The sequence below is a fragment of the Myotis daubentonii genome, chromosome 1 (genome assembly GCF_963259705.1).
Source record: "Myotis daubentonii chromosome 1, mMyoDau2.1, whole genome shotgun sequence".
In the NCBI taxonomy this organism is placed as follows: Eukaryota; Metazoa; Chordata; class Mammalia; order Chiroptera; family Vespertilionidae; genus Myotis; species Myotis daubentonii.
In genome coordinates this window covers 45,164,270-45,177,049 of record NC_081840.1, presented here as the reverse complement: position 1 = coordinate 45,177,049, position 12,780 = coordinate 45,164,270, and the positions used below count along the sequence as shown (strand labels likewise).

The window sequence follows — 12,780 nt, the reverse complement described above, 5'->3', positions numbered from 1 at the left end:
TTATTTTAAGCTTATTTATTTAAATGTTTTTATTGATTTCAGAAAGAGGAAGGGAGAGAGAGAGAGAGAGAGAGCGAGCGAGCGAGCGAGCGAGCGAGAGAGAGAGAGAGAGAGAGAGAGAGAGACATCAGCGATGAGAATCATTGATCGGCTGCCTCCTGCACACCTCACACTGGGGATGGAGCCGGCAACCCCGGCATGTGCCCTTCACCGGAATCGAACCCGGAACCCAACCCGGAACCCTTCAGTCCACAGGCCGACGCGCTATCCACGGAGCCAAACCGGCTAGGGCTTAAGCTTACTTATAAGCATCGCCCTAAAGAAGAGAAAAGCCCGTTGCACCTGCTGAGCGCCACTCCCGAGGCGGCCGCAGCCAGCCAGGGCGTCCCGCGCTCCTGGGCCCGCCCCTTCCCGCCCTCGCCCCGCCCCGCCCCGCCCTCGCCCGGCGGGTGCTGAGCCCCGGAGCCCGCGCCGCCAATCCGGCTCCTCACTGCGCAAGTGCGGCCGGAGCGCGCGGGGCGTCTGGAGGCTGCGGGCTGCGGGCCCTCGGGAGCGCGGGGGTTTGGGCCTGCGATCACCGGCTGCAGCCGCGCACTGCCCGAGGCAGCGAGGCCCCCGAGCGGATCCCCCGCGCCCGGGCTGTGCGGCCATGGAGAACCAGGTGCTGACGCCGCACGTCTACTGGGCTCAGCGGCACCGCGAGCTGTACTTGCGCGTGGAGCTGAGTGACGTGCAGGTAAAGGCCGGGTGCGGGCGGCGGGACGCGCGCAGAGCCGGGGCTCCGGGGCTCAGAGGACTCGCCGAGACCCACCCGGACCCCCTGCCCCTTTGTTACGGGGCGCGCAGGGGAGACTGCAGTGCACCAGCGGGATCCGGGACGCGGTGCGCTCACGGCGTCCAGCCCCGGGGAGGAGTGTAGGGACCTTCGGGGGCTGCGCGAGTCTCGCGGCGGCCTCGGAGGCCGACCCCGGCCTCCTCTTTGTTCGTAGTCTTCGGCCTGATGGAGCCCGAGCCCGGCCCTGGAGGCCTGGCCGTTAGGGTTTGGGTTTGCTGGGGCCGTTGGAGGCGTGGGATGAGCTCGTTGGGTGGAGGGCGCAGCGGGACAGCGGCCCGATGGGCCGTGGCTGGACGTCCGGAGCTGGCCTGCGAGGTCCAGCCGGTCCGGTCCCTTCGGACCTTCAGGAGGCCAGCCGCTGTCTCAGAGGGGCCACACCCACCCCCCAACCGTTCAGGGATGGAGATCACGCTTGTTAACTTGAAAGTCCAGAAGACCTCGAAGAAATGATTTTTATCCTTTCTTCTGAAGGCTGTGAGCTCAGGTTTGCTGAGTTGCATAGAGAACTTAAAAATGATCTTAAGTTGCATTGAGCACTTAGGTTTGATCTCATTTCCTCCCCGTGTGAACAAGCTGAGGTCTCCTCAGTGTTGGAGATTTCTGGACCCGAGGACCCCCATGTTTTTGTCCAAACCGTTCAGGATTCCATTCTTTGAGGAACTGAAATTTCAGTCTGGAATGTTCTTTCTATGGTCATCCTTACTCCCTCTTCTCTGACACGTAAACGCTCTCTGAGGTTATGTTTGGATCTGTCAGCCTGTCTGGCATATTGTCTTGCAAAGTGTGGGCGTTCTTTGAGTGTGAACTTGATGAATCTAATCTTTACATCGGAATAGAAACCTGTTTTCCCATCGAAAGAGAAAAGACAATACTGGCCAGGATGCCTTTAAGTAGGCGGTAACATTGCATGGTGTGTCATTTACTGTGTGAAACCAGGTCCAATTATACTTTGGCCTCAGAGAGTGAATGAATGTTTTGTGCTGGCTCTTCTCTGCTTCATGATATCTTAATTAAAAAAGGAAGAAAACAAAGTTTTTGTAGAGGGGGATCGAAGCCTCTATCTAGAGAGGACTTTTTCCAGCAATCGATAAGAAAAGTCCGGTCTGTTACAACAGTCTCTCTAAGTACTTAGCGTTATGTAGACCAATTAAATAAACTTAGACCCTGCCCTCTCTAGATGTGTATCATGTGATAAGGGTATAATATTCTGGGATACTTTTGAAGCTACAAACAGAAAAGGTGTTTTTAAAGGGAAGGAAGTAGTGGTGGTGGAAAGAAGTGGGAGTTAGTTGGACAAATGAAAGAATGTATCATGCTTATATTTTCTAAGAGATTTAAACCTTTTAGTTAAGAAACATGAACACCTCAATCATTTGCTATATTTAAAAATGTAAAGGTATATGTTTGAAACATAGTTAAAGAAATGTAAAGGTGGAGAAAAATGGAATTTTATTTTGGAGAGAAATTTTTTTTTTTAACTTTTTTGGGAAAAAATAAATCTTTTTTTCTCCAATTGAGTTTTTTTCCTTTTCTTTTCTGGGATTTCCTGTGTGTAATTCTGAGACATCCATTTCAGCTACCATTAGTTTAAAAGCAACATGTTCATACCACTGATAAAATAAATCCTCTACCACATGTGAGATGCTACAGATTTACAAAGATGAGTCAGACAGATTTGGCTTTCTAATGGTATATTATCTAGAAGAAAGCGTATTATACAAACAAAAAGTTTTGTGCATGAGTATGTTTATTGGTAAAATTGGAGTTGAATATTGAACCAGGTTCCTGGTCTTAAAGGAATTTGTTACTTTTCTTTTGTTTAGTTAGAGATGACTTCCAGAAATAAGATGAAGAATTCTTGTCAAACCGAGATTGGGAGAAAATTCTAGAAAGATAAAGGCATAGACTTTTAGATCTTCTGACTTGTACTGTGTGAACACCATCCAGCCAAAGACTGCTAGGAACACACTACTTAAACAAGTTGGGGTTATTACTCTTTTCAGCAAGGGAAGGCATACCTCATACAATCATGGGCTGTTTTAAGAGGGTTTTAGAAAGAACTGATTAGAGGTTGTGGACTTTGGTGATTCAGGGGTGGTCTAAGGAAGTGGGATTCACTTTAAAGGCTGTCATAAAATGATTGGTTATCTGAATAAATCTTACCTATAGGGAAGAGAGACTAGCACAAGAACAAAACTGTCAATACTTGGTAGGGAAGTAGCAGTCACATATTTTGGCCCAGAGAGGAAGGGCGTCTGGTATCTTATGAGTGACATGTTGGCCAAATTTCTGTCTGCCTACACAGACAAAAGTCAAGGTTTCAGAATAACTTTGTCTGAGGTTGGTATTCTGTGAGATTGTTTATGTCCAGTAGGAGAATAACATGCCTTAGCTGTGAGTGCCAAGCCAACTTCTGAATATCAGGGGCTGCTTTTTATTTTATTTTATTTTATTTTATTTATTAAAAATATTTTTATTGATTTCAGAGAGGAAGAGAGAGATAGAAACATCAATGATGACAGAGAACCATGGATTGGCCGCCTCCTGCACGCTCCCTACTGAGGATTGAGCCAGAAACCCAGGCATGTGCCCTTGACCAGAATCGAAACTGGGACCTTTCAGTCCGCAGGCCAGTACTCTATCCACTGAGCCAAACCAGCTAGAGCTTTTTTTTTTTTTTTTTTTTTTAATTTCTTAATTCATTGCTCTATGTAGGGCATGTGAAACCGGTGATTCTGGCTCAGGATGAAGCAACTCATTTATTTGTTCAATGAAAACCACTTGTGGAGTACCTACTCTTATCCTTAATCTAGGTGCTGGGTTGTTAGACAGCTCTCTGTCGCCTTCTGCTCTCTCCTGTCCCATAGCTTATGTGTGAATTTCAGTGTTGAATTCCAATTTGGGGGCATCAGCTTTGCTCCCCTCCCTTTCTGAGACAGAGAACCATTGGGTTTTGTTGTTGTTTGTTTTTTTTGAAAGACAGATCAATTTGTTTAAAAATGCAACTTAGCCCTAACCGGTTTGGCTCAGTGAATAGAGCGCTGGCCTGAGGACTGAAGGGTCCCAGGTTTGATTCCGGTCAAGGGCATGTACCTTGGTTGTGGGCACATCCCCAGTAGGAGGTGTGCAGGAGGCAGCTGATCGATGTTTCTCTCTCATTGATGTTCCTAACTATCCCTCTCCCTTCGTTTCTGTAAAAAAAATCAATAAAATATATTTAAAAAAATAAAAATGCAACTTACAAAAACTCACGTTTCTATTCTGTCTTTGGAGCTGCAGGATTAGTGGCTAATGAGAAACTACTGATGAGAGGAGGAATGGTGTGCAATAAAGCCTTCAATAGCAGCGTTGTCTGTGTTTGAGGTGAGCTGTAGCAAAGAAGCTAGCTAGGAGCCTGTTGGAGCCAGGACAGGCTTACTTTAAGAATAGACTTTATTTTCAAGATAAGCCTAATGGGCAGATTTGTGTCAGCAACCTTTGTTGTCAAAGCATTTGTTCACTTCTCAAGGCTTTTGTTTGTTTGTTTGTTTTAGTTGTGTGTGGGAGCTGTTTGAAAGATATGGTTCTTGTCCTTACCCAATAGAGTCTGGTGGAAAGAGTGATAACTGAAGATAAGAGATTGAGTCCTTGCTTTTTCACTTACTATCTGGTGGCCATGGGTAAATTCACTTAACTTTTGTGAGCCTTGGCCTCTCCATCCAAATAAATATGAATAATAACACCTCATTCACAGGATTGTTTTGAGATTTGAATTGGATATTAGATTTGAAAGTGCTTTGTGAATTCTAGTGTGCTATTCAAGTGTAAGGGATTATTATTGTGATATTAAGCCATAGATGAGAGCAGCAGAACAGAAGTCTATTTGGAAATTTATCCATATAAGAAAACTTACTGTATGACAGTGTGGCTTTACAAATTAACATGGGAAAGGATGAACCATTCAGGAAGTTGTATTGGGACAATTGGTCATCCAAATGGCAAAAAAAGATAAATAAGATCTTGCCTGCATACACAGAAATCAATTCTAGTTGGGTTAATAACATAAATGCATAAAGCAAAACTAAAAGAAAATATGTAAGACTGTATGGTATTGAAACAGGGATGAATGTATTAATCTAGACACAGAAAACATAAACCTTAAAGAAAAAGACTGACAAATTTAAGACAGACTTGAAGCAGATATTGTGGCACATATCACTGACAAATGACTTAGCATCTTGAATATATAAAGAACTACCTACAGATCAATAAGGAAAAGGCATATTACCCAATAGAAAAAGGCGTAGGTAATAAAAGCAGTTTAGAGTGAAAGGAAACAAGAATGGCCAATAAAACCGAAAGATACTTGACCTCACTTATAATCAGGGATATTTAAATTAAAATGATAGGTCATTATTTCTCACATTAGGTTGTGGAAAATGAAAAGTCTAACATTACCAACTGTTGGCAAAGATGTTCAACGCTGGGACATTCTTATACAGTGTGTGGGAGTATTAATTGGTACAACTGGTTTGGAGAACAGTTTGGCACTGTCTAGTCAAGCTGAAGATGCACATAATCTTATGCCTTGGAAGTTTTGCTCCTTAGAGACACCCTTCCTTTCATGCACAAGGAGACAGCATGTTCATTGCAGCAAAAAATAAATAAATAAAATAAAAACAATCTTAATTCTTATCAACAGAAGAATGGATAGATTGTGATGTGTTTACACAATGGTTTGTGTACCACACTGTACAAGAGCTAAAATAAATGAAACAGAACTGCCCATATCTATAACGATAGTTTAGAAATATGAATTAAAAAGTAAACTCAAGAATTATATAGACAGTATGAAACCATTTATGTAACATGTAAAATAATACTTTGTATAATAGTAAATACCCAACATCTTATAAGTGAATAAAGAATACAGTGGGTGCCCTGGTTGGTGTGGCTCAGCTCATTGTCCTGTGCACCCATTCGGGTCAGGACACATGCTCAGGTTGCAGGTTCGGTTGCTGGTCTGGGTGTGTATGGAGGCTACCAATCAATATTTCTCTGTCTCCCTCTCCCTTTCTCTCTTTCTAAAATCAACAAAAACATAAAAAAGAAGAAGAAGAAGAAGAAATACAATGGGAGTGATAAGCTCCAATTCTGGAATAGTGGTTACCTGTGAGAATGGGATGTGTTTGAGAGGGAGAGAGCAGTGGGATTGAGTAATTGTACAACTGTACCCGTATCTACTTTATTTCTTGGAGAAAAAAAAAAAAGCTGATGCAAGTAAAGCAAAATGCTAATGGATGAACATCCTTGCCATCATTATTATGAACTCTATGTCTGATGAATTTTTTATGTCATTTTCATTTAGGTCTTCTGGAGAATTCTCTTGTTCTTTCATTTGGGGCTTGTTTTTTTTGTCTCTCCATTTTGGCTGCCTGTTTGGGTTTGTGTCTGTGTATTAGGTAGGTCTGATAGCTACAATGGTGTTTGCTGTATTTTTCTGTGCATACCGATCGCTTCAAATATTTCATAATAAAGGTTAAGTGAGTCTGAGCTGTTCAGAAACACAGTACAAAAACCACGTATAAAGGAGTAAAGTAATGTAATAATTTGGTAACGTTGAGCACCCACAATGGTCCAGGCACAGTGCTAGGTACCTGGGAGTTCATGTAAGCCTCATGCTTACTATATAACTCTTTTCTGCGCATGTATTGATCACACATGCAGCAAAGGTAAATGCCAACAACTTAAATAAAAAGGAGACTATTTTTTAAAGAGTTAGGTAGCAGATAGTTCATTGAACTCTGTAATTCTGTCAGAAATTATGAAAAGGGGAAAATTGATTTGATTTCAATTTATTAAATAGTTATTGAGGCATTAGGGATTCAGAGATTAAGACACAGAGCCTGCTATTAGGGAACTCAATTCTAGAGGGGCAGATAAACCAATAAACAATAATTGCAGAACAGTGTGATAAGTAGTATAATAAAGGTGAAGAGGAGGTAGTAAGGAAGCTATTAATTTTGATGTTGGAAGTGAGTAGATGGGAAAAGGAATTAACATTTGACCTGGACTTTTAAAGATGAATAGATTTGGAAGCTTAGAAGACCATTCTAGTCAGAGGAAGAAAAGCATCTGTAATATGAGTGCTTATTAGATGCCAGACTCTTTGTAGATTATTGTAGTTCTCACAACAATCTTGTGAAATAAGGAGTCTTATTGTTTTGTTTTTTAAATGATGACAGTTGCTGTGGATTTGAAAGTGAATGATAGAAATAAGTATGATATGACTAGGATTTGTACCCAGGTCTATTTGACTTCAAAGCCACCTTGTACCCTTTTCCTTTATTCATTCATTTTTTTTCATAAGCAAAGGCACAGTTCCATCTCTGGTAAAAGATGGGCTAAATTGTGCAGATCAATCTTTCTGCTAAAAACAAAGTTTTAATGTAGGTGTTCAATATAAATCTTAAAATCATAAAAGATTCAACAAGTTAGAAAATAAAGTGGGAACTCAGAGGTAAGCTGAAGTCTGAAATTGCTTTTGCCTTGAGAACATTTGCTCAATTGCATGAACTTGAACTTTGGTTTTGACAGCCTGACAGAGTGCCGGGCATAGAAGTAAGATCCAATCTCACCAGAGATGCAATATGTAATAGGAAACCCTTCTCCCCATTAACTCGACGTAGAGGAAGGATGAACTAGAGGTAAACACACCCTATCTTCCTATCCCCACAGGCCTTGGCATTGAACAAAGAGGAAAAGGTCCTTGTGGACTTAAAACTGTTAGGTGGCTCTCAAAAGATTATGCAGCCCAAATTTACAGAATTTTGGAGATCTAAAAACCCTCAAGCCATGAATTCAGTTTAAAGTGGTCTAAACTGATAGGGCCCCTAGTTGCCTGGCAGAAGCAGATCTTTGTGGTGTAGCTATGTTGATATCAGATAAGAGTTTTAGGTCAAATCTATTTTTAGAAATAAAGAGGTCATTTCATAATGATAGAGGTTTCAATTCACCAGGAAGATATAACAGTATTAAACTTTTATATAACTAGTACCATGGCCTTTATAATATGGAAATTAACAGGTATAAGGAGAAATAGACAAGTTTAAAATATTGTGATTTTTCAGTCTGGCCTGTGTGGGTCAGTGGTTGAGCATTGACCTATGTGAACCAGGAGGTCACCGTTTGATTCCCAGTCAGGGTACATGCCCAGGTTGTGGGCTTGATCCCCAGTGTGGGGCATGCAGGAGGCAGCCGATCAATGATTCTCTCTCATTATTGATGTTTCTATTTCTCTCTCCCTCTCCCTTCCTCTCTGAAATCAATTAAAATATATTTTTTAAAATACCGTGATTTTTCACTAATTGCTAGAATACAAAATTCCAAGAAGGCAGATAAATGTGAATAATTAATTAACAGTAAACCTAATGGTTATAAATAATACTGCATCTAATAATTTTCAAGTTTACTCAGACCATTTATAAAATTTAACCATATACTGCTTCCTCAAGCAAGTCTCCATAAATTTGAAAGGATTAAAATCATACAGGGAATGTTCTCAGATCACAGTGTAATTGAGGTAGAAATTAATAACTAGAAAGTCTCTTGTGTTTGGTAATTAAGAAACACTTCTCAGTAACCCATGTTATAAGGGGAAAAAACTATAATGTAAATTAGGAAATATTTTAGAGTATGATAATGAAAATAATATATTCAGAGCTTGAGAGATGCCACCAAAATAGGAATTAGCATGAAATTTATATTTTTAAATGTTTATATTTAAAGTATTAATTAAATAAAATAATTATGTCTGAAAATTATCTGAGTCCATTTCAAGAAGTTAGGAAAAACATAGCAAATTCTCTCAAAGTTGAAGAAGAAAATAAAGAACAGAAATAGAAAGCAAAGATAGAATCAATAAAGCTAAAAGTTCTTGAAAAGACAATTAAAATGGACAGATCTCTTGATAAGATTAAGACAAAAATGGTAGTAATAATGAAAAAGGCTTAACTATACATAGACACTACAGACATTAAAAAGCAAAGAGGATATTGAATTTGTCAGATAAAATGGATAAATTCTTCAAAAGTAAAGATGTTTCTATCAAAGAGATAGAAAACCTAAATAGCACAATAACCATTAAATAAATCAGTAGTCAGAAATCTTCCCACAAGGAAATTTCCAGATTTGAGTGGCTTCACCCTTGAGTTCTACCAAACATTTATAGACATAATTCTAGTTTTATTAGTTATCTATTGCTGCATAACAAATCACCCCAAAATATAATGGTTTAAAACAACAGTAATCTGTTATCATCTCTCTGTGGGTCCTTCAGAAAGGATCAGGGTTGTGGTTTAGAATCTCTTCACGAGGTTGTAGTCAGATGTCAACAGTGTGATAGCCTGGGGTGCTCACTTCCAGGGTGTCTCACTCACCTTGTTGGCAAATTGGTGTGCACAGGTTAGTTTTCCATGTAGTCCTCTACACAGGACTGCTTGAGTATTCTTGTGACTTGGATGTCTGTCTTTGCCCAGAGTGAACAGTCAGAGACCTAGATGGAAGCTGCAATGGCTTTTATGACCTAGCCTCAGAAGTCGCCTTGTTTTTTCCACTGTATTCTGTTGGTTACTCAGGTCATACCTGACGTCAGCTAGCAGGGGACTACACAGGGTGTAAATACCAGGGGAAGAGGCTCACTGGGGCCATCTTAAGGCTGGCTACCACACTAGCCTTGCACTTACATTTCCAGGAGAGAGAGAGAGGGGGAGAGAGAGAGAGAGAGAGAGAGAGAGAGAGAGAGAGAGAGAGAGAGAGCTCTCCAACTCTTTTATGAGGCAGATATAAGAAAGGGAAATTATAGGCCAATCTCACTTATAAATATAGATACTCCCTCTGTCCCATAATAATCGTAGCAAGTGAATATTTAAACGGGAATTATTGACGAATGCAGCTGTAAGATATGTTGTAGCGCAAAATTGCGAAGCCTTCAATCAAAATCAATGTTTCATGACATCTGTCATTTGTTTTGACACATCTTTCAATTTTTAGGTTAATCTAATTATTATGAATGATAACTATTTTTCTAATTTCATCCACTGATCGAAACCAATTGTTTTATTTCAGTTGAATATTGACCCATTGTAAAAGTAAGATGAAAAAAAGAGTTTTCAAGCCAAGATTGAGTTGTGATTGTCCAGTTCTTGATGCAGCAAAAGAAAAAGGAAAAGTTGCAGAAAGGTGCAATTACATTAGCTGCAAAACAATTTAAGTGCAACAGAATGACCATATCAAGAATTTGGAAATCTGCTTCCAAAAATAATTGTCAAGGAGAATCTTATGCTAATGTTGATTCTTTGAAAAAACAAAACTGTGGATGTAAATGCAAAGATTATGGAGAAAAACTTGAAAAACTTAGACATATTCCTCTTAGCAGAAGAGGCACCATATTAGCCTTTGATAATATTTCTCCCGAAATACTGGATAATACGTTTCTGTCACTTCAACAAGTTATGCTGGAAGCAATGAAGAACGATGGCTCCAATAATTTTAAGCTCACGCATATAGGGAGAGCAAAGCTTCGCAGTCAAGGGATCCTACCTACAAGTTTAAAATGCAGTAACGAAATTATTGAAAAATCCAGAAACTATCTGAACACTCAAAATAAGAATTAGGAGTACTATTTTTAATTTAATCTAGTTTTTTGGTAATAAATGTTGCGTTCTATATTTATTTTCTTTTGCTACTATTATTATGAGACAAATTACATTCATCAACTGCTACTATTATGGGACAGAGGGAGTATAATTTTTATATTGCTTCAGGTCTCTTCCCAGTTTTGAACTTGTGTCTGGCATAAGCATTAAAAATATATATATTTTTTTATTGATTTCAGAGAGGAAGGGAGAGGGAAAGAGATAGAAACACCAATGATGAGAAAGAATCATGGATCAGCTGCTTCCTGAATGCCCCACATGGGATCAAGCCTGTAACCTGGCATGTGCACCTACCGGGAATTGAATTGTGACCTCCTGGTTCATAGGTTGATGCTCAAACACTGAGCCATGCCGGCCGGGCTGGCATAAGTATTTTTAACTGAAATACCTCTCCACTACCACCACCTTTGGAGAAGCTGAACCTGAAATGTCCAGTGCACTGCTGGATAGGAGCTGCCCCATGATTGCTGAGCTAGCATCTGAAATCTGGCCCACAAAAATGCTTAATGAGCTCCTGGACTTGGGCTGTGGCTAGCTACTTAGACCTTTACACACATCCGTCTGTCTGAGGAGAGTAAACTGGGCCCCTAAAACTCTATTTTCCTTCCATATGAGTTAGGGTATGGGGAACAGAGTTGGGCAAGAAGTGACCTAGGTAGGAAACGTACTTCTAAGACATCCCAGAACTCTAGCCTTCAGGATAATATTTACATCAAAACCCCTTTTCCCTTGCTGAGGAACCATGCCCCTTGATGTGTAGCCCCCCCCCCCCCTTTTTTTTTAAAAAAAAAATTAGGCTTCCTAACTCTAACCCTCTTCCTGCTACAGAGATCACCAAGCTCAGCCTGAAATCTGTGCTCCCGCTGGGGAGGTTCTTAACATAAAGTTTGGCTCAAATGCTGTCCCCACCCCAAGCCTTCGCTATTCTCCTTTTCCCAACATTCCTGGCTATGAATAGAGTCTGTCTTGTTGGTTTCCTTTGATGCATGATAGAGCTCCGAGAGCTGAGCCTACAGGAGGAAAATAAATAAACTAGTTAGGGCACTGCAAACATGCGCTTCTTGCTTATTAACTTTGAGCTGAGAAGTAGGAGGTGAGTTGTTTTTCATTTACTGGGAAAAGTGTTAAATAGTTTCATTTTAAATTATGCTGCTAAAGGCATGTAGCAATTTCTGGGAATAAAGGAACAATTTGGAGAATTCCGATGTCTGATCTCCTCTAGTCTTCCTTGGGATGGGGGTTAAGAGAATGCGGAGCCTCAGGTGAAGGCACTTGCATGTTTCATATTCATCCAACCACCTTTAATCCCTCTCTTATTGGATTAATTTATTCTTCGTGTTACAATATAGGCCTTAAATTTGGTGAAGCTTTCCCCAACCGTTTTGTTCCCATTGTGCTTGCCGACTTAACTGTACAATTACTGCTTTTACTACTCTTTGGGCCTTGAGTGTACTATTTGATATCTTCTCACAGGAAATGACTCATCTGTTCCACTAGATTCTCTGCCTCCACAGCTCAGGGACTGAGTCTTAGAGGTCTGTGTATTCCCCGTTAACACCTCACGTAGCACCTTGCACTATTTGCAGTCATCAGAATGGACTGGCTCAGTATCTGATTGTTCTGCATAGTTAGAGCAGTTTAGGGTCCTTCTTGCAGGAGCCTACAATCTCAGATGGGTACAGCTAGACATAGAGAAACCCTATGCAGATATGTGAATAAACAACTAAATATATTCTCTGGGAGAGGCACAGGGTAGGAGGTTGAGTCCCCAAGGGGGAAGGATGGTTTTAATTCCATTTTTTCTCCTCATTAAAATGCCTTCTCACATCCTTGGTCTCTTTTCACAGAATCCTGCCATCAGCATCGCTGACAATGTACTGCATTTCAAAGGTCAGTATTCGGGCAAATGCTCCCAGCTCTGTACACAGTTAAAGAGGCGTAGTGGTGGTTTCTTTTTATTTTTATCTATTTGTTTTATTCACTTTCTCTGATACTCTTGAGGTAAACTAGGTTGTTTTGAAATACTTGATTAAGGAAGTCAAAGAAGTTGTTTAAAATACTGCTTTCCCCTTGGAGAGGCAAAAAAGAATCGTGGGCTAGAAATGCGGAGATTAATTCTGCTGCTCCCTCAGGCAACTATTAACTTCTCTGGACCTATAAAGTGGGGTATGGGTTATAAGTTGTGTTTCTCAAATTTGAGGACCCAAAACATCTGAGAATATGTCCTCAGCATCCTCCAGGGCCATAGAC

At 40.6% G+C, this 12,780-nt stretch overlaps 1 protein-coding gene across 2 annotated transcripts in view; it reads left to right on the top strand.

Annotated features, from left to right (window-relative positions):
* Positions 1–450: 450 nt before the first annotated feature.
* HACD3 (3-hydroxyacyl-CoA dehydratase 3) overlaps positions 451–12,780 on the top strand; it is a 34,345-nt gene continuing 22,015 nt past the window's right edge. The window contains exons 1-2 of one of the 2 annotated variants that reach the window (XM_059698265.1): positions 451–736; positions 12,378–12,420. In XM_059698265.1, the coding sequence (XP_059554248.1) occupies positions 650–736; positions 12,378–12,420 (130 nt within the window). In that variant the 5' untranslated portion in view covers positions 451–649. The remainder of the gene's footprint in view (positions 737–12,377; positions 12,421–12,780) is intronic. The other variant, XM_059698255.1, reaches the window with a different exon arrangement.